We start from the raw sequence: 22,343 nt of genomic DNA, 5'->3' as shown, positions 1-22,343 counted from the left end.
GTCACCTCTTTGAGGCTCCTGTCCCTTTACTACAACAGTAATTGCATCCACTTGGAAACTGTGTAGAGCTGTACAAATAAAAGGGTGGACAATAAACAGAAGAAATATAGTAGGTTCCACATACTCTAATGCCCAGCCCTTGGCCTGTGTGCCAGCATTCACTCCCAACTCCTTGAAAAGCTACTATTAAAAGAGCTTCCCTTTGGTTTTGAAAGATGTTTCTTGTAATGCATAGCACTTTAAAATAATAACAACTAACACCACAGAGAGGAGTGTGGAACACGCAGTGAGAGTAATACAGATAAGGAGCCAGGGTCTAAAACAAGCCACATAGGATTACCTTGGGACGTGATACAACAGGGAACATCATAACCTCCCTGCTTAGATGGCAGGGCAGACACAAGGCTGCCACAGAGCCTGATGGAGTAGGAGGAACCACGTCCAGCCATTCCCACACATGCTCAAGAGCAGGGCAGCTATGTACATGTTGGAGAGATGCTGTTTGTCTTTGACTCGCCCATGTTCTGAGTGAGCCCTTTGGCCCAGTTTTAGAAGCAGACTGAGCCACGGTGAGCAGAGGCGGGGCTTAAGGAGGCAGGAGTCCTGGGGCTTTATAAAGCCCTGTTGGGCACCGCTGGGCATCTCTTTCAAGGTCTGTGAGCTGCTGGCTTTCTACTTGCTCCTTTGGAGATGCAGCGTCTGTTGACTCCAGTGAAGCACATTCTGCAATTGACAAGAGTGATGCAGGAAGCCTCCCTCACACCTGCTCGTCTGCTCCCAGCAACCCACCAAACGTGAGTCACTTTTTGATAAGCATCTTGTAACTAGTAAAAGAGACAGAGGGCCTGCTCTTGGGGAAAACTCACTAGAATCTCACTCAAAATTTAGTAAGGCTTGTGCACAGCAGCCTTAGACAAGCAAGTTAACTTTACAGGGTCTCAGTTAGCTCACTTCTAAACAGACAATCCCTTTCAGCTGTAGAATGAGAAGAGCCCAAACCTCTGACACATGCTGTGTTTGTGAGCAATGGCATCTTTTACTCCACCAACTGCATGAAGCAGTAGAAATATCAGTACCAGGGCCACAGCTCTCCTCTCTCCACCACCATTCCAAACTTTACCCCTAGCCTCTGCCAAGACCCTCAGGACCCTGTGCCAACTGCAGTGTTAATAAAACCAGTGACTTTAAATCACTGCAACAGGATCAGAAATGGACCGAGGATAAGAAGCTATGTTTGTCTTGTGTTCCAATTTTATGAAAAGGGGAAATGTGTGTTTATGTGTGTATGTGTACATGTTCTTTGCAAGAACAGGCACACTCCTTTTCTTTGTAAATACTCCCTGAATGTGGCCCAAGTGCTTATGTTTTCCATAGTCAGCGATGATGGTAATACAGCTATCGTTAGTGCCTCCGGCTCCCAGCCACCTATGTGTTGCTGTCTAGTCCCCAAACAATTCATTACACATTGGGACTAGTTTTATATTCTATGACTACTAAATATTTAGAAAAATGATTTTGATCTAGTGTCTTTCCTTGCCAAATACCCAGGGAACCTGGGTGTATAGATGTGCATGGTAGGGGCTGATGCACGTAGCTTTCTTATATTCTTCATTGTGCTACCATCACCTCACTCTCCCCATGCACTGCCAAACTCTGCATGTAGGTTAAATGTCCCAGCTCAGGATTTAACCTGTTTCTATATTTGTGAAGAAGAGATTGATGTGGGTTTGCTTGTTTCGATTGCAATAGTTGGCCATCAGCCAAAAGACACACATCAATCCTCCCCGACATTCTGACTTCCTTGATTCAAACTCTTGGAATCATTCACATTTCCCTTCTGGTGTATTTACAGTTCATCCCATTATGCATGGCTTGAACTAATATTGCTTTTCATGAGTCATCTTTTCTCTATATGTCTAATTGCCTTTAATCCAACCCACATTGGCTCTAACTCCAACCTAAAAGTGACTTCCATCTCAGCATCTGCTTTGCTGTCTTCAAAATTAAGCAAGACTTGTGCCTTCCATGTCCTGTATTTCTCACGTATTGTCTCCCTGCTCCCCTACACACCTGCATCTCCAGGGTTCCTTAGTTGTTCAGTCACCCCCTGCTGTGGCCACTGCCCCTTCATTCCCCTCCAGTTCTTCACTGGCAGAAGTCTGTCATCCATCAAGGTTTGCCTCAAATGCAGTCTCTTCCATCAAGCTTCCCTGATCCTCCAACCCACTGAAATCTCTGCTTCTTTTGAACGCCTATGGATTTTGCCCACATCCCTCTTGTGGCCCTGACCACATTCTGCCTTGAAGTTGGGTTATATGTGTGCTTATCATTCCTCACACTGGTCAAGGAGGTCTCAAGAACCTCACCCTCTTCTTTTCTTTGTCCAACCTCTTTGTTCGACCCTCACAACCCCTTCCCAGCACAGTGCCTGAAATGTAGTAATAATTTTGAAACACAAGGGAAGGAGGCAAGATGGAATGCAGAAGGAAAGATGTGGTACATGTTCTTGAAGTGGGCAACACCAGGAGAAAATGATTTAAAATTACACAAAGTGATCATTCTTTAGAGAAAGCACAAGATGAGAAGGATACTCTTAACTACGGTGGGCTGAAGCTTCCGAAGCCTCAACGTGTTAGTTTTCTTCAAGGCTTTATAATCCATTTCTAGAAATAGCTCCCCACCAAGACAGCTACAAAAGTTACCAACTGACCCCTTCTAAGCTTCTTCTTGCAAGCTTAGATTTCTAACTGGGAAGAAAGGGAGGGAGTCAGCCCAGAGAGAAGGCAGAGTGAGAACGAGGCTGGGAGAAAGGCAGCCAAGCTGGCAGTACAAGCACGGGCTAACCATTAGCTCCTAGGTACTGGGGAAGCTCCTCTGTAAATATTTGAGAGTACAAACTCCAGTTATTTGGAGGGCGTCAAATAAACAGGGCAGATAAATAAACTCCAAACCTCTCCTGTCAGATATAATGTGTATTTATCACTTTGCTTCACTATCTTGTGATCATATGATCCACTTTTGCCTGACAGCTGTCCTTAAAAGTGACCTTCCTGCTGGGAGAATTGGGGCTACCAGAGGCTCAGAATCCCAAAGGTGATTGATAGACACATTCAATCTGAGTTTCAGCTCCTGTAGAATGGAGCTAAATTTATAACCCTGGCACCCAAGGCAGTGAAGGGACAGAATATTTCTAACACGTGATAAACTATGAAGTTACCCTGAGCGCATCACTTTACCAGTGTGTGCCCTGGTTTCACTATCTATAAAATGAAGAATGTTGCTGAAGTGAACAGAAGGTAGGAAGTACTTTTGTATGGTAGCAGTACAGAGATCACCAAGTTCACCTCCCATATGCTCCCATACAAAAGGGAACACAGATTTTCACCAGGGATATTAAGAATCTGGGTTGAATAAAAGTGGATTGGTCCAGAAAAGAAATAGATCATCTCTCCCCTCTTTTTTTTTTTTTTTTTTTTTTGAGATGGAGTTTTGCTCTGTAGCCCGGGCTGGAGTGCAGTGGCTGGATCTCAGCTCACTGCAAGCTCCGCTTAGTAGAGACGGGGTTTCACCGTGTTAGCCAGGATGGTCTCGATTTCCTGACCTCGTGATCCACCCGTCTCGGCCTCCCAAAGTGCTGGGATTACAGGCTTGAGCCACCGCGCCCGGCCTTATCTCTCCCCTCTTCTGCTGACCCCTTTCCCCCGCCTTTTTTTTCCTCTGCTCTCATTTACAATTGCTCTTTCTGCTCTCTGTGTTCCCTGTATATTTAGCTGTAAAAATGTCTGCCTCTATCACTGGGCTGTGCTCTCTTTATGGGCACAATGCATGTCTGATTCACTACTGTGTATTTGGACTAGAACTGTGTTGGGTGTGCTCAATAAACACTGGAAGGCCCAATCAGAAAAATCAGCTAGCAGAAAACTTACTTATAAGTAGGAAAACAGTGGGTATGTTCTTGTGTAGAGAAAAAGAAAGAAGAAAGAGAAAGACATATAATTAGAGGTATACTTTAAAAATGAGTAAAGATTATATTTTTACTCATGGTGATGTTGAAAGATTTATACAAGCCCTATAAGGGCTTATAACACATAGAAGTAAAGTATATGATAATAATAGTTCAAAAGGATGCAGAGAGTAAATAAAGGCAACCTAAAGTTTTTGCAGTGTTCCAAAAGTAAGAAGTATTAATTTAAGTAAGATTTCAACAAGCCAATTAAGCATGTTATAATCTTTAAGGTCATCAGTAAAAGGAAAAGAGGGTATAAGATGAATAATAAATATTTGCTTAATCAAAAAGGATATGGAAAAGGAGGAATAAAAGAACAAAGAACAAATGAGACCAATAGAAACAAATAAAAACATAAACTTAGTTCCGGGTCGTGGCTCATGCATGTAATCCCAGCATTTTGGGAGACCGAAGTGGGCTGATCACGAGGCCAGGAGATTGAGATCATCCTGGCTAACCCGTCTCTACTAAAACTACAAAAAATTAGCTGGGCGTGTTGGCAGGCACCTGTAGTCCCAGCTACTTGGGAGGCTGAGGCAGGAGATTGGCATGAACCTAGGAGGCGGAGCTTGCAATAAGCAGAGATCACACCACTGCACTCCAGCCTGGGTGACAGAGTGAGACTCCTCTCAAAAAAAAAAAAAGAAAAAAACAAAGACTTAGTTCCAACTATATCAGGAATTACAACAAATATAAATGGATGAAATACTCAAATTAAAACACCACTATTGTTAGACTTATTAAAATTTTTTTAAAGGACTAAAAATATACACCGGTTACAAGAGATGTATGTTAAAGATAAAGACTTTAAGAAGTTGAAAGTAAAAAGGGACAGAAAAAGACATACCATGCAAACAGTAAGCAAAAAGCTAATGCAGCTATATCGATATCAGGAAAGGAAACTATGCCAAGAATATCACAAAGGCGAAAAGGGATATTTAACAAGGATAAAGGGGTCAATTCAATGAAAAGATATAACAATACTAAATTTGTAGTCATCTGATAACATAGCTTCAAAACATCTAGAAAATTAATTAAATGATTGCTATATTACTGTCTTTTGAGGAAACTATCTACAGACCATTAGTGGGAGTTTGATTGTTATCTCCATCACAGGTTTTCTACAGCCTCTGCTGTCCCCCTGGCCAAAACAGATACTTGGCCAAAAGACGTGGGCATCCTGGCCCTGGAGGTCTACTTCCCAGCCCAATATGTGGACCAAACTGACCTGGAGAAATATAACAATGTGGAAGCAGGAAAGTATACAGTGGGCTTGGGCCAGACTCGTATGGGCTTCTGCTCAGTCCAAGAGGACATCAACTCCCTGTGCCTGACGGTGGTGCAACGGCTGATGGAGCGCATACAGCTCCCATGGGACTCAGTGGGCAGGCTGGAAGTAGGCACTGAGACCATCATTGACAAGTCCAAAGCTGTCAAAACAGTGCTCATGGAACTCTTCCAGGATTCAGGCAATACTGATATTGAGGGCATAGATACCACCAATGCCTGCTACGGTGGTACTGCCTCCCTCTTCAATGCTGCCAACTGGATGGAGTCCAGTTCCTGGGATGGTATGTACTGCCACGAGCCTTATGTAAGAAAGGTGCTGGGATTGGAGGCTGAATATTATCAGTTTTGCTTTTCAGTTCCCCAGGTGGCTTCATCTAGTGAAGGAAGGACAATATATTCACACAGCTGCTGCTATCATCCAACAATAACCACTTAGACTTATATAGCTTTACACAGTTAGGTAGCATGTTCACATAGCCATTCGTTTAATTCTTACAACAGCCTAGGAAGTGTGTATTATACCAGATTTATAGATGAGAACATGGCAGATCTGATATCCTACACATAGTGAGTGGCAGAGGCAAAAATGCCAAACCACATCTGATATATTTCCTATTTTACTGTACCTGTTTCTCTTAAACATGTCCTAAGTCTCTGAGAGAGAGATTGGTGATGTTGAAAGATTTACACAAGTTTAGATGTTCAGGAAAAAAACACCCTCGTAGAAATAGGCCCAGAAAACCACAGGATAGACTGTGAATATTTCTCCTCTTTCTTCCTTAGCTGGCTCCTTGGATATTGTTTTTTGCTTAACATATTAACATTACCTTGTATCTTACTTATATCTTCTCCCAATGCTGTATTGGAGGACTAACCCCTGTTGTTATGGCAAGAAACAATTCAAGGGAAACAGTACAATATGAGAGTTTGAAGCCATAGCTCTATCAATAAACAATGATAAATTCCTTAACCTTTTGAGCCTCAGGATTCTTATATGCCTATCTGCCTCGCTTAACTCATAAGAGGATTGAATAAAATAATTCATAGAAATGTGAAATTTTCATAAAGATATAAAAAAGTATGTTGGCAGTAGTTAAGACACTCTATTTACTAAGTTCGAAACTAGGATTAAAAACCTTAGAAACCATGATGAGCATTAATTATAAAATTAATCAAAAAGCCTTAATATTGGCAGAGTCCTCAGAGATTATCTAATTCAATATCTTTTGCTTTAGAAAAAAGAGGTCAAGAGGAGTTTAACAGTTTATCTCTGTTCATGCAGCAAGACAGTGCAATTCCAAAAGTCCATTCCATGCTTTTCCAACTGCCCTACCTGGCTCCATCATTAACAATTCCACTGACATGGGATGGCCCAGTCTACATCATCAAGTCTGTTCTTAAAGTGCCTCTCCTACTCGATACTTGTATTACTACCTCTCTAGTAACCCCTACCACCATTACCACCAGATATGTCCAACCAATTATTTAGTTGAGGAGTAGAAATGAAAAATAAGGGGCATTCACCAGCCTTTAACCAAAAATCAAAGAGCCTATTCTTGAGATCATTGTCAGCCTTAAGCACGCCATTTCAAATGAGTAGATTCTTCTGACGGACTGGGTATTTCACAGATGGGGTTGCAAATGCATCTTTTAAAAAAAATATGGTATCTTAGTATAAAAGTAAAAATTTTAAAAATAAGTTATTGAAATGTGAATTTTTAGTTTGTATTTAAAACAAAAACACCTAAGCTTGAGCCCAGACACTCGGACTATATACCCCGCAGGTGACAGCAACCACCAGGACCAGAGGATGCCAGTGTGAATGAGAACTCTGCTTCTGACCTAACCAGTCATTCACCTGGGGACCCTCAGGTGGGAGGGAGTGGCTCTGAGACTCAGGGAGTTCTGAATCACTCCAGAGAAAAGAGGAGGGCATGAGGAAAGAGAAGAGTATTTCTGGCTCAGATTGGCTGGGAGTCCCCATGTGTTCTTGTCTTTTTTTTTTAAAATGAAAGTAATTAAAATTTGTATTTGGAAAAAAACATACCCATACACAAAAGTATATAAAGTGAAGAAAAACTCAGCCGGTCGCGGTGGCTCATGCCTGTAATCCCAGCACTTTGGGAGGCCAAGGCGGGCGGATCACGAGGTCAGGAGATCGAGACCATCCTGGCTAACACAGGGAAACCCTGTCTCTACTAAAAATATAAAAAATTAGCCGGGCATGGTGGCAGGTGCCTGTAGTTCCAGCTACTCGGGAGGCTGAGGCAGGAGAATGGCATGAGCCCGGGAGGTGGAGCTTGCAGTGAGCCGAGATCACACCACTGCACTCCAGCCTGGGTGACAGTGAGACTCCGTCTCAAAAAAAAAAAAAAAAAAAAAAAAGTGAAGAAAAACTCCTCATTTCACCCCCCGCCCCGCCCCGTTACCACTTCCCAAAATTTAACACTAGTGGTTTCTTTGTATTCTTCCAATATTTTTTCTAGGTCCTACAAGTATACACGTATTTATTCCATTTTAAACATTGTATAAAATATTCCTCATCTCTTAGGTCTTAGAGATAATTCTGTATCAACATATATAAGGTCCATCTGATTCTTTTTAAAACCACAATATTCTTTGATGGATATGCCACATTTTATTTAATTAGTCCCATATTGTTAATAAATTCCTAGAAGTGGAATCTCAGGATAGGTTGATTTAAAAGTTTGATAAAGTGTGCCAAATTCTTCTCCAAAATGTTGTACTAACTTACATTACTACAATGTATATATTATCAAACTTTCCAATCTTTGTTAATTTAACAAGTAAAATGATAATGTTTTTGATTTGCATTTCTTTTATCGTAAGAAATCTTGAATATTTCTATGTTGTTTATTGGCCGTTTTTCTATTATATAGTTTGCCTTTATTTTTTATTTTTTATTTTTTTAGACAGAGTCTCGCTCTGTTGCCAGGCTGAAGTGCAGTGGCAGTAATCTCCACTCACTGCAACCTCTGCCTCCCAGGTTCAAGCGATTCTCCTGCCTCAGCCTCCTGAGTAGCTGGGACTACAGGTGCCCACCACCGTGCCTGGCTCATTTTTTGTATTTTCAGTAGAGATAGGGTTTCACTGTGTTAGCCAGGACAGTCTCGATCTTCTGACTTCATGATCCTCCCGCCTTGGCCTCCCAAAGTGCTGGGATTACAGGCATGAGCCACCATGCCCGGCCTAGTTTGCCTTTTTAGTGAAACTTTTATAAATGAAGATAAACTGCTTTTTGTTGGTTGTAAGTACTGTAAATACTTCCCCAGTTTGTCTTTTGACTTTGTTTCTGATAGAAGGCTTTGATTTTTAGGTAATCAAATTTACTGGTCTTTTCCTAAATGGATTCTAAATACTTTTCTATCATTTCTAAAATTTTCAAAATGTGTGTGTGTATACAGGTAGAAAAAAGTATTGTTTTCCCTTAATTTTATGTATATAAAATTATATATACTTAAATATATATTTATATACATTAAATATACCAATATACATATACTAATATATTTATATATACTAAATATATACTTACATTTATATATTTTATACGAATTATTTGTGTGTGTGTATATATATGTAAATATATATATACACACATATGTATATACACACATGTGCACATAACATTGGGGAAGAAAACAATACTTTTTCATTGATGTTGGAGTTGGGATTATTATAATTCTTAAGAGAAGGTTCTTGGATTTCAGTGAATTTGGGTTGGAGTCCTGACTCTGAATCCTTATCCTACCATTTATTAGCTGTGTGGCTTTTGGGCAAGTGGCTTAAATTCTTTAGGCCTCAGTTTCTTCATCTGTAGGATGGGGATAACTATATCTGCTGTATAGATTTATCATGAGGATTAAATTATATGGAAATATGTCTCCCAAAGCAGTGCTGTGGGTGAATACTGGGAGCTTCCTCACAGGTCAGAACACTAAAATTACTACCATATCTCACCCATGAACTCGAGTTTTTGGGACAGTAATTCTGACAGATGAAAGTGGAACACATAATAGTCAAGACCACAATTATTTATTGAATACTAGTCTGATTATCATAAAGTTAGTGACTATGGATCATTTACTCTACATAAACTCTTTTCACACTGAAAGTAGTGCCATGCAATTCAAGGCACATGGCTCAGGATCCAGTCAGACCTGGGTTTGAATATCAAAATCCATATTAACTAGATATGTGACCTTATACTAGTTACTCAGTCTCTCAGGAAGGCAACGTCTTCACTTATGAATGTGGATGTTACCTACCTCATTGGATTGTTTGAAGAATTGTTTAAGGATAACTAGTGTCCTACTAGTGTTTTAAGTGTTAGTTTCCCTCCCTGTCCTTTACCTTCTATGATTTAGGATATAATTTCAGGATCATGGAGTGCCATAAGGAGATGAGTACAAACACAAACCGGAATTTTCTCCAAAAGTGTCAATTAACACATTTTTCACTGGAGTCAGAGACAGAATTCTGTATAAATGAGCGTTTTACAGAGTGTCAGGATGCTAAATTTTGACTTTACATTTCAAATGTATCATGAATTGCACTAGAACATAAGCTCCATAGGACTGGGAGTTTTTATTTTGTTTATCACTCTATATCCAGGACCCAGAATTGTGCCTGGTACACAGTAGGCACTCAATCTACTCCAGATTTTGTAGTGATGGTAATTATTTCTTGTTTCTCTTTACAGGTCGTTATGCCATGGTGGTCTGTGGAGACATCGCCGTCTATCCCAGTGGTAACGCTCGTCCCACAGGTGGGGCCGGAGCTGTGGCTATGCTGATTGGGCCCAAGGCCCCTCTGGCCCTGGAGCGAGGTTTGTAGTAAACCATTACCAAGAGGCTGTGCATGGCATAGCCAAGAACATAGATCCTAATCCCACATTGGCACACCTGCTACTCAGGGCTGGGGTATGGGTTTGAGGATGGTATTGCTTGCCTCTAAAAAGGGCTGATCTGTGGAGCAGAGGGAGGAGAGGAGAAATAGGAGAGGGGAATCCGCCAGGTTTCCTCTCCTGTGTCATCAGGCATTGGCATAATGATGCATGAAATGAGCGGTGCAGATACTGGTGAGGAACCTTAGGGAACTCTTCTGGCAATCGAAGATTAAAATAGATAACTGGATATAAAGCGCAAGTCTTTCCTTTGAGACTCTTGGCTTCTATTCCAGGTTTTGTTAAGCCCATGGAGGTAAGGAAAGGGAAATGTACATCTCATTTGTGTAATACCAACAACCTGTCCAACTCCTTTTGAATATGCGAGGGATGTTGAATGGGCTCAAACTTGGACATGGGACACAGATAATGACCAGAAAGCTCTTTTTACATGGTTCTCTCATCCTTTGTGCTCAAGGTAGGCTGCATTGGATGGTCTCTGAAACCCTCTGTGTGCCTTTCCAGGACTGAGGGGAACCCATATGGAGAATGTGTATGACTTCTACAAACCAAATTTGGCCTCGGAGTACCCAGTGGTGGATGGGAAGCTTTCCATCCAGTGCTACTTGCGGGCCTTGGATCGATGTTACACCTCATACCGTAAAAAAATCCAGAATCAGTGGAAGCAAGGTATGCGACTCAGAGGCCAGACAGTAGGGGCTCTATTCACATAGGCCAAGAGTTTGTACCCAAAGGCCATGGCAAGGTCTCTTCTCTCCTGCCTTGAAAATAATGTCAAGAGAATTGTTTCCTGTCCTCTTTCCTACACTCTTCCCTGGGTCTATGCTAAAATCCATTTGGATGTCATTCAAGGTCAGATGTAAAACGGCTTCTAACTTGAGCTAAATAAAAGAAAGTAAACAATCCAGGGCAAGGCCCCCAGTATGAAACCCAGGGATGTCAGCCACTCGGGGAGACGGCATTAAGAGGCCGGGCAACCACGTTCCACAGTGGTTGGCATTTGTTTCTGGTTAAGTCAGGCATGGTTTGGTGCTTGGTTTGTAGTTTACCATCTTTTAAAGTCTGACGTTGGGAAATCGTACCTATATTTTCTATATGCTAAAGTGTTGTCAGTGATTTTTCTCTTTGTGGTGCTATTGCAGGTTGATTTTATTTTCACCTTTAGTTTTGAAATTTCCCTGCTGAGAAATATGTACTGCTTTCATAAGCAGAAAAGAAGCAAATAAGTCTTCCTTTTAAAATACAGAGAAGCAGGGAGTGGTGGTTCACCCCTGTAATCCCAGCACTTTGGGAAGCTGAGGCAGGAGGATCACTTGAATCCAGGAATTTGAGACCAATGTGGGCAACAAAGCAAGACCCTGTCTCTAAAAAAAAAAAAAAAAAAAAAAAAATACAAAAGTTAGCCAGGCATGGTGGCATGAGCCTGTAGTCCCAGCTACTCAGAAGGCTGAGATGGGGGTAATTGCTTGTAGAACAGGAGCCCATACAGTGAGCTATGATCAAGCGACTGCCCTCCAGCCTGGACTACAGAGTGAAACAAACCCTGTCTCTAAGAACATATGAATAAATAAAAATAAATACAGTTAAACCCACTTTAAAGAAATAAATAGTATTCTTGTCTGCTCAGGCATAACCAGATGGGCATCCGCAAAAGACAGATTGCAGTGTGGGAGAAGGCATGGATGCCTTGGGGGTGGCATAAAGAGCTACCTCTTGTCTCTTTCCACTGCAGTGGGTGGAGGACCACCTACCAGAGGTGAACCTTATGGGTAAGAAATTGCCTTGGGCCTCTCTGCCTCTGTCTGTCTTCTGTAATTGGTTATTTGCTCTTAACTCCTCTGAATTCTTGTGGCATTTAAATTTTACTCCTTATTTGCATATATAATGTGACAGATGAGGCTTTGGATCCCAGCACTAAAATGTAATCTTTCCTAAGGGCAAAGATTGCATTGCACTCCTCTTCAGAGTGAGAGAGACAGTCCGTAGAGTAGAGTCAGGGACATCTGAACCTGAATCCCAAACTAGCCTTTTTACAGTTGGGTTACCTTGGACAGATGACGATGTTTTGGAGACGGGTTCCCCCTCTGGAAAATGAAGAAAATTATATAACACAAGGTTGATTTGAGATGAGTATCATAGAGACTGGTAATAGTAGACACAAAGACTTTGTTTCTTTCCCTTCTTTCCTTATTAGTAGAGAGTGCTTAGTAAGTGCATGTAAAATGAATAAATAAAACTTATATGTGTTTGCAGGAGGTGGGAAGTAGTTCCCTGGGAGGCCTGGAGAAACTTGACACAGTTAAATCTCAGGGAGGAGATCTAAATGGCTCACCCCTCATGCCCCATCCTTGCCTTCACGCTTCCTCTTCCAGCTGGCAGTGATCGACCCTTCACCCTTGACGATTTACAGTACATGATCTTTCACACACCCTTTTGCAAGATGGTCCAGAAGTCTCTGGCTCGCCTGATGTTCAATGACTTCCTGTCAGCCAGCAGTGACACACAAACCAGCTTATACAAGGGGCTGGAGGCTTTCAGGTGAGTCTTCTTCTTGGGGATCCTAGAGGCTGGTGAGGGGTGAGCAAGAAGGAGGCTTCTTCATGCCTTGAGTCTGGACCACCAGCACCCCTGTGGGGGACAAATGGCAATCCTCCAGCAGAACAGGAACCATCCTAGGTCCTTCTGTGGGGCAATGGATTATTGGCTGGGTAGGGCCCTCCATGAGTTAATGCAGGGAAACACGGGGGATTTGGCAGCACTGCAGGATAAAGGGACAGTAAGAAACTGCAGAGAACAAAGAAAGAAAGAGAGAAAGAGAGAAAGGGAGAAAAGGAGGAAGGGAGAAAGAAAGAATAGCGAAATCATTCAGTCAATAAACATTTTCTGAACATGTTATGTGCTAGACATCGTACTAACCTCTCAGGGTACCAAAATGAATGTGATTCCATGATCCCTGCCCTAGAGGATCTCACAGTCTAAACAGACACAAAAACATAGACGTAGATGATCACACTACAGGGTAGCAGTTTGCGAAGTGTCAGGTCCCATTCTCACTTGTCATTGTCTTAATTCATGTCCTGCTTTTTGCTTCACTTTCTTCCATCTATAAAATGGGGATATTCCAGCTCACCCCCTTAGATGTGAAAAAGCAGAAGGAATGCTGTTTATTGATTCACCACACTAATCACTAATATTTACAAAGAAATGTCTTCAATACAGTTTCCACTGGGAAAGGAATCTTTCCCTTTCCTCTTGGTACCTGTTTATTTCAAATTTCGGTCAATTTTATCAACAGTAGAATAGGCTACCAAGTGTAGCCCCTGTTACTAACTAGTACTCCTAACCCTGCCACTAACTAAAACATCAAAATTAGCACAAACACTGCTTGTAAGACCGGCCCTATTGAAACAAAAAGTATAACGTATACCAAATATACTAGCTTAATATCTTTAATATATAAATATATTATCAATAATAAAATAAATACCCTAATAGAAAAATGAGCAAACAATATGAACAGAAAATTTTCTCAAAGAAGAAATGTATATGATCACATTTTAAATGTGCATGTTCATTAATAAAATGTTTACTCAAGTTACCATTTTCTCTAGATAGTCTTTTTAAAATGTGAATACCCAGAATTGTCAAGGCTATGGGAAAATGGGCGGTAGTGGATGTGTAAATGGATCAGGTGTTTTGAGGAGTAACAGAAGAGCATGAAGCCAAAGCCTTAAAGATGTGCAACCTTTGGGCTCAGTAATCCCACGTGTTTAAAAGAACACCTACCTATTCACTGTAGTGTTTTAACTAGCAAGGAACAGGAGCAAGAAGATAGGTTAATGTGGGGTACATCCTGTCATGGACCATTCTTCACCCTTTACAAATAATGTTTTACAATGTCGTGGGAAAACACACGCGCGCGCGCGCACAGACACACACACACACACACACACACAGAGTTAAGAAAGTATGCTAACCACAACACATAGCATGATTTTCTTTCTAATTTTCTAGTAAACTGTATAAAAGTAGGGATAGATTCCACCAGAAAAATATGAATGGTAAGTCCATTAGTGGTATGTTCTCCTTTGGGCTGTTCTGTATTTCCAAATATTGTAGAAAAAACATGTGCCAAGTCTTCTTTCCAGAAGCTGTTACTTTTCCCCCTTGCTCCCTCCCTCTCCTCCCCTGGCCTCTCACATGGCTACCTCTGGTTGCCTCACAGGGGGCTAAAGCTGGAAGACACCTACACCAACAAGGACCTGGATAAAGCACTTCTAAAGGCCTCTCAGGACATATTCGACAAGAAAACCAAGGCCTCCCTTTACCTCTCCACGCACAATGGGAACATGTACACCTCATCCCTGTACGGGTGCCTGGCCTCACTTCTGTCCCAGTGAGTACTGTGTCTGGCTCTGTGTCTTACATGCACACCCCCAGCCTCCACCACCATGGTCTGTGGGGTCAAAAAAATTGGGTTTCTCTTCTGGCTCAGAAATTTAAAAGAAAGGAAGGGGACTAGTATGGTGGCTCATGCCTGTAATCTCAGCATTTGGGGAGGTTTAGGTGGGCAGATCGCCTGAGCCTAGGAGTTCGAGACCCACCTGGGCAAAGTGGTGAAACCTCATCTCTACAAAAATTAGCTGAGCATGGTTGTGTGCACGTGTGGCCCCAGCTACTCGGGAGGCTGAAGTGGGAGGATGGTTTGAGCCCAGGAGTGGAAGGTTGCAGTGAGCCATGATTGTGCCATTGGACTCCAACCTGGATGACAGAATGAGACCCTGTCATAAATAAATAAATAAATATAAAAGAAAGGAGGGGAGGGAGAAGGCAGGAAAAGGAAGGAAGATGAAAGAAACTCATACCAAAGGTGTATGTATAGGCGGATTTACAGTCTGTATCAGACAGTGGTCTCCAAAGTGAAGTACATGATGTCAAGGGATGGGCAAGATCTGTTTGGGTGCATGAAGAAAACAGTAGCTTTTGTATGCATATTTTTGTCTCATTTATTTAAAATCTCTATATGTAGTAGAGCATGGTGGTTAAATGGGTCTGACTTTAGAGCCCACAACTTGGGTTCAAAATTTTTTAACCACTTATTAGGGTTGACCTTGGACAATACTTAACCTCAATGCGCCTCACTTTCCCCATCTGTAGCATATGTGCAATCATGATACCTGTGTTCTACTGTTTTTATGAGCATTAAGTATCTAAACCAATTAAAATAGCAGTGCTCAGCAGGTGCTCAAATGTTGGATGTTATTTCTATTCATTTTCTGTTGTGTGGGTTTTATAAGGAAGTATTGCATATAACATAGGAAAGGGCTAGGTGAGGTGGCTCATGCCTGTAATCCCAGCGCTTTGGAAGGCTGAGGCAGGAGGATCTCTTGAGCTCAGGAGTTTGAGACCAGCCTTGGGAACACAGGGAGACCCCATCTCTACAAAATTTTTTAAAACAATTAGCCATGGATGTTTGCGGTGGCTCATGCCTGTGATACCAACACTTTGGGAGGCCAAAGTGGGAAGATCATCTGAGGTCAGGAGTTTGAGACCAACCTGGCCAACACGGCAAAACCCCTTCTCTACTAAAAATACAAAAATTAGCCAGGCATGGTGGTTCGCGACTGTAGTCCCACCAATTCGAGAAGCTGAGGCATGAGAATTGCTTGAACCCGGGAGGCAGAGATTGCAGTGAGCTGAGATCAAGCTACTGCACTCTAGCCCAGGTGACAGAGTGAGACTCTGTCTCAAAAAAGAAAAAAATAGCTGGGTGTGGCGGTAAAGGCTACAGTGAGCCATGATCACACCACTGCACTCCAGGCACTCCAGGCTGGGCAACAAAGCAAGACTCTGCTAAATTAAAAAAAAAAAAAAAAAAAAAAAAGAAAGAAAAAAAGCAGGAAAAAATGCTTATGGGTGAACTTGATCAAATTATTACTCACAGGGGATGATCAAAAAGTTATGACTGCTGAACGATTACCAGTCAACATGTGAGCCTGAAGGGTGAGTCCAGTGGTCTGATCTCCACTTGGAGGCACTTTCAGAAGGTGCTGAATTTATCCTGTCCTCATGAGAGGGTAGAAGCTCTATGTACACCAAAAATTATCTTGTTGTTTCTCTGCCTTATATAGCTGGGATATTAGCTGCTTTCCTTTTGGCAAGATTTCCTACACATAGGCCTGTCCCTGAGGTCTACCAGAAGTCCCTCTTTATGTAGGGTGCCTGGAACCCATTTCTAGTTACGTGAGGTAGACAGGGAGAAGATCGGGATGATAGGCTGTTGTTCTATTTGCAGTGCAGAATATATTTATATATATATACATATATAAAATGTGGTTTTTATTTGATTTTTTTCCCATAGCCACTCTGCCCAAGAACTGGCTGGCTCCAGGATTGGTGCCTTCTCTTATGGCTCTGGTTTAGCAGCAAGTTTCTTTTCATTTCGAGTGTCCCAGGATGCTTCTCCAGGTGAGTCTCATCTTTCTAGTAGGCAATCCTGACAAGATTCATCTGGTAGAATAACCATCTTCTTCCCCACCATTGCCGAGGCTGCCATCTTGAGAGAGTTAATGTTATTATTAATAGCAAAGGAAATCACTGAAGGGATTTAAGCATGGAGTAAGTTGGTTTAATTTATGTGTTTAAAGCACTTCTTTAGCTACTACTTAGAGACTAGATTGAAAAGGAACAAAGGTGGATATGGGGAAACCACTTAGATTGTTCCAGTAAATAGCTCAGGCAAGAGGTAATGGTTGCTTGGTTGCAATTGATTAAAGAGAAGTTGATGGATTTGAGATACCTAATAAGAATTTATTGATTATTTTGTGATTGATGTGATTAAGGACATGCATCTAAGTACCATGTGGCATACACCTTGATCAAATCAGTGTGTCTGCCTGCCCGTTTTGCTAACAAGTATGTTTGCTTATCATTTCGTGGTATTCTAAGCCACACACACTGCACATTCCTCCAGGGTGTAACCTCCCACAGAACATGACTCTCTGTTGGACTCGTGATTGGCCATAGTGATAATGACAATGAAGAAGGTATAACAATCTTGCTTTTGCTTACCAGGCTCTCCCCTGGACAAGTTGGTGTCCAGTACATCAGACCTGCCAAAGCGCCTAGCCTCCCGAAAGTGTATGTCTCCTGAGGAGTTCACAGAAATAATGAACCAAAGAGAGCAATTCTACCATAAGGGTAAGAAAAGGGGCAGGAAGAGAGGAAGAGAAGGTAACTCATCTCAGACCCCATTCCAGTAGCTGGGAGTCAGGGATTCCTCAGAAATCTAGAATGTGGTAGTCCAGGGTCAAGACTTCTATGAGATATGGTTGGGAGAAGATTTGCTAGAAGATCTGTTGTCCAAAGGGGCAAGAAGTAGTTGCGAAAACAGAGGATAGAGTTGGGAAGAGGGAGGCAGGATGCAGCTTCCCAGTATAGAATATAGCTAAACACCCAGAATGTGTAGTCCCATGGAAGCCAGAAGTATAGTCTTTGAAAATACTGTCTGCAACAGTTGACAGAGTGCAGACTTTAGAGCTAGATATCCAAATCTAACCCTGAGCTGTGCTACTCACTAATTGTTTATCTTTGCAAAAGTTGTTAAACTTTTCTCAGTGGTCTTATTTCTAAAATCATACTGATTTTGCAGGATTTCCAAACAAATTAAATGAATTACTCTACATAAATATGTTATCAACTAATATTACTGTCTCCTCCAAATTGCCCTCTTTCTCCACCAAACATAAAAACAAAATATTGCCCCAAAAGCAACAAATAAAAGGAAAATGAAACCCAAATGTAATACTAGAGAGATTAGTTAGTGGTTTTAAAACCATGGTACTGCACAGTTTTACCATGGTTTCTATAGGTTTTATATATATTCTCAAGCAAAACTTGAGATACATGTTTGTAGCATGGTCTCAAAAGAAGACAGAATATATGGAATTGGAAACGTTCCAGAAAACCTAGACCTAGTGGTCATTGCTCTCTTCTGGACCAGTGGATATGTTATAGCAAAGAAAGACAATGAGAATAAATATAGACCCAGGCGCAGTGGCTCACACCTGTAATGCTAGCCCTTTGGGAGGGAGAGGCAGGTGGATCACTTGAGGCCAGGAGTTCGAGACCAGTCTGGCCAACATGATGAAACCCCATCTCTACTAAAAATATAAAAAATATAAAAACATGAATATAATATGAAAAAATAAAAATTATATAAAAATTAGATGGATGTGGTAGCACACACCTGTAATCTCAGCTACTTGGGAGGCTGAGGAGAACTGCTTGAACCCAGGAGGCAGAGGCTGCAGTGAGCTGAGATCACACCACCACACTCTAGCCTGGGTGACAGAGCGAGACTGCGTCTCAAAACAAAAAAAAAGAAAGAAAAAAAAAATAGGACCTCTAGGACAAACATTCATGGACAAAGCAGTGAAATACTGCAATGAATCAGAACCAGAAAATTTAGTTTAGAAGGAAGTGTCTGTTAGGAAACAGGAAGCTGGGAATTACATCTCAAAGTAGGAACTATTGGCAAAAGGATGGGATGAAGGTTTCAGTGGAGGAAGGCTATGCTTACTGTAGGAAAATTTTGTACTCTTATAATAAAAGTCTTAATAGCCTTTTATTAAGGCCTTAAGTGCTAGATTCAAGATGGCCGCTCCTCTGGTTCCACGGGTCCAGTGTTCTATTTGGTGGACTGGGGGTGACCTTGTAGCCCCTTTCAGCACAGCCAAGAGAGCTTCACTGTGGAGGTGCAGACATCTTCATGACCATTTTCTCTTCCAAAAACTCATACAACTCTTTGTGAGTACTGCCTCTTCTCCTCATTCCACAGCGAATTTCTCCCCACCTGGTGACACAAACAGCCTTTTCCCAGGCACTTGGTACCTGGAGCGAGTGGACGAGCTGCATCGCAGAAAGTATGCCCGGCGTCCCATCTAAAGGTGGTGAGTGAGAGTTTGCAGAGTTGGTGGCATAAAACCCTAAAGTCTTCCTCCGGGTAACAACACAGAGAGAGAGAGGGTGGGGACATGTGCAGGGAGAAGAGAGTTTAATGGAAGAGGATTGGGGTGAGAGGAGAAATGGGAGCATTATTTGTGGTATTTTTAAAAGGAAAAGCAAGTATTCAGAATAGGAATCTTGCAGTTTGGGAACATTAACCAGGCCAGGGAGGGTTCATAGCTTTCAAACTAATCAGAAGTGGAGATTTGCACCATAAAGACCAATTAAAACTCTTGAGGCTCTTTGCCTTGGAAGGCAAAAGCCTGGGGGGAGAAACGTTCTGAAATCTTGAATGTGAGAAATAAGAGTGGGATTTGTTTTCCTGATCTGCTGAAGATAGGAAGCTCTCCTAGAAGAAGCTTGACAGATTAGCATTCAGAGCATCTGTTGAGTGAACAGGCTATGAACCTGAACCTACAGAAATCATTACTCTAGGGGGATGAGATCAGCAGATCTGATGAGCAACAGAACAACCAAGATGAGCAGCCCCAGAGCCTCAGAAATGGTACACACCAATGTGTGGGAGACAAATTCATAAGGAAACAGGTGGGTTGAAGAGTCCCTTAAAGCCAGGCACTTCCGCTGGAGGGAGTTTTAGGCTAAGGGTCGTGTAACAATTCTTATGTCATGGGATTCCTTCTGGGGAGAAGCAGTGAGGTTCAGGAAATTCATGGACACAAGGATAGGGAGAAGAGAGCAAAATGAAAGAGGATTGTGGGGAGAGGAGAAATGGGAGAATGCTTTATGATCGTTTTAAAAGGAAAGCAAACATTCAAAATAAGAATCTTGTATGAACCCAGGTAGCTGCCTTCAGTTGACCGAATAGGTAGGATAAACGGAATGATAGAGTGAGAAGAGATTTATTTTACAACCCGTACATTTTAATTAGTGCAGTCTCCATGCTCAAGTTTTTAAGATTTTCCCCTCCTTTTGGTAGATGGAGAGGGAAGAAGAAAAAGGTGTGCCGAGGCAGGGATGGAGCAGAGGAAGAGAGGGAAGAAGTCAGTGGGAGGCGGAGATGCACAGATACAGCCACCTCAGAGGAAGCAGAAGTGCAGCTGGAGGGATCCTGGGTTCATTCCTCACCGCTGGGATATTCGCAGGTGCTAGGCTGCTGCAGCCCAGGTGTTGTTAGGGCTAGGAGAGGTGGACAAGCGGGCTGAGGGCTGCAGGATGCCGTTGAGAGGGCGAGCTCAGTTAGCAGGCCCTGAAGACTGTGGTACTGCCCGGGAGCCTGTGTGCGTGTTGGAAATACGGTTCTTAAGGGCAGGTCAGTAGCAAAGAGGGGCTGTTAAATGTGTCGACTTAGTTCATTTATCAGGAGAAATAGGGAGGGAGTGGGGAAAGGGAGAGAGAAAGAGAAATTTGGAATTTTTAAAAGAGAATTTCCACATCAGGCTCCCTCCCTCTCATGGTAGACAAGCTTCTCACAAGTGCTTAGGCAGCATTATACCTGAAAAGAAAAGCTGGAACTCTTGAACTTTTCTCATATTGATTATTAATATGAGCAGTGAACTTCCAACAATGAGATTTTAGCAGAAATGAAGGGTTGCTGTCGATGCAGAGCTCGTGGTGGAGCTCTGCAGTTCTCTGCACTGCCCTAGCCTGCCCCTCCTGCTTTCCTATCACAGGCAGATGTGCGATGGGGGACCCTGCCTACCCCCAGGCTTGGCTCCAGTAGCATTGGGCACAGATCCCTCAGGTGTCCAGGCTTGGCACTGGGTGCCTAGTGGGAGCACCCTCAGGATACATTTAGGAGAGCCCCTCTGCACAGCCACACCTCGGGCAAGAAGCAGGCACTGGGGGCAGGGTGCCCAAGAGGAGACCCATGATTGAGTGACCTTTTGTTTATTTAAGTTCTATAGATCCGTGGAGAGCTTCCTGGGAAACGTATGCTAGCAGAGCTTCTGCCCGTGAATCATATTTTGAAGATCCCACTCTTAGCTGGTAAATGAATTTGAATCGACATAGTAGCCCCATAAGCATCAGCCCTGTAGAGTGAGGAGCCATCCCTAGCAGCCCCTTCATTCCTCTCCATGCTGTAATCACTGTCCTGGGCTTGTGGTGCTAAGGACTAGGGGTCCTTTGTGAAAGAGCAAGATGGAGCAATGGAGCAAAGATCTCTTCATGAATCACTGGCCTCCGGAAATGTGCATGCGGATCAGCTGTTGCCTTCAAGATCCAGATAAACTTTCCTGTCCTGTGTTATAACTTTATTATTATGAATATTGTTAAACTTCGGTGCCATTCCTGTGAATCTCCAAATTTTGTATCTTGTTCTAAGCTAATATATGGCAATTAAAAAGGGAGAAAGAGGAAATGATTCCTGTGTTTCTTGGAACCCAGAATACAAACCCAGCTAACAGGCAGCAAGCCTGCTAGACCTCCTGGGTCAGAGGGCTGGGTCCTTGCCTCACAGGCTGCCTCTGTCCCCTCGCAATTCCATTGTATTTCTGCCACATGCCAAGTACTATGACAGAGACAAGGCAAATAAGAATGGTAGAACACAGCTTCCCCCAGCCCTGATCTAAAGACACTGCATAAACAGAGAGCAGCAGGCAGGGGCCAGCAGGAGCTGTAGTTAAGACCTTCTTGGTCATTCCTTGCTGCTGTTATTTGAACAAATAAACACAAGGCAAAGGTTAACAAGTTTTTGCCTTCTACAGCCAAAAGTAAAAAACTAAATAAATGTTGATACCTGGCAGGAAATTATTCCATTACAGGATCTTTCCCCCTTCGGGGAGGGCACTGCTTCTTCTAGGGTCCTCTTATAAAATAGCAATGGTTCAGGGAGGTGGGGATTGAATTGAGGAAGGGAGTGGGAGGAGAGGGAAAGTATCAGGGTGTTGTCATCACTTCCTTTTAGAAAGTTTCCTCAGCCACCCCCGTGAGGAAAGGGCACCATGGAAAACAGAGAGGATCTTTTCTATTGGAGGGGAGCAGAACTGGTGGGGGCAGGGGAGGAGGCCTCAGGGAGCGCTTAAAAACGGCCCCACGGGAATGAGAAGCTGGATCTGTTCCCTTCACTGTTTTTCTCAAGGCTGGTCATGCCACAACAAATCCCGGATAAGCCCCAATTTGTTCAGCGAATCCAGCATCAGCTGACTGCCTTCC

At 42.6% G+C, this 22,343-nt stretch overlaps 2 protein-coding genes across 3 annotated transcripts in view; both read left to right on the top strand.

Moving 5' to 3' along the window:
- LOC126931138 (RNA polymerase II subunit A C-terminal domain phosphatase SSU72-like) overlaps positions 1–22,343 on the top strand; it is a 223,881-nt gene that overhangs the window by 22,826 nt on the left and 178,712 nt on the right. The gene's annotated exons all lie outside the window — the stretch shown is intronic.
- HMGCS2 (3-hydroxy-3-methylglutaryl-CoA synthase 2) lies at positions 421–21,549 on the top strand. Of its 2 annotated transcripts, none has more exons than XM_050748651.1 (10): positions 421–794; positions 5,123–5,577; positions 10,020–10,145; positions 10,728–10,892; positions 12,596–12,761; positions 14,449–14,619; positions 16,585–16,691; positions 17,298–17,423; positions 19,063–19,174; positions 21,095–21,549. In XM_050748651.1, exons 1-9 carry the CDS (start codon positions 691–693, stop codon positions 19,167–19,169), a joined length of 1,527 nt encoding a protein of 508 aa, XP_050604608.1. In that variant the 5' UTR covers positions 421–690; the 3' UTR covers positions 19,170–19,174; positions 21,095–21,549. The 2 variants fall into 2 exon arrangements, with proteins under 2 accessions (XP_050604608.1, XP_050604601.1); XM_050748644.1 differs by having other exon boundaries at positions 21,087–21,549.

Source organism: Macaca thibetana, chromosome 1 (genome assembly GCF_024542745.1).
Source record: "Macaca thibetana thibetana isolate TM-01 chromosome 1, ASM2454274v1, whole genome shotgun sequence".
NCBI classification, from domain to species: Eukaryota; Metazoa; Chordata; class Mammalia; order Primates; family Cercopithecidae; genus Macaca; species Macaca thibetana.
The sequence above is the reverse complement of the archived record's forward strand: the minus strand, read 5'-3'. Positions and strand labels throughout refer to the sequence as shown.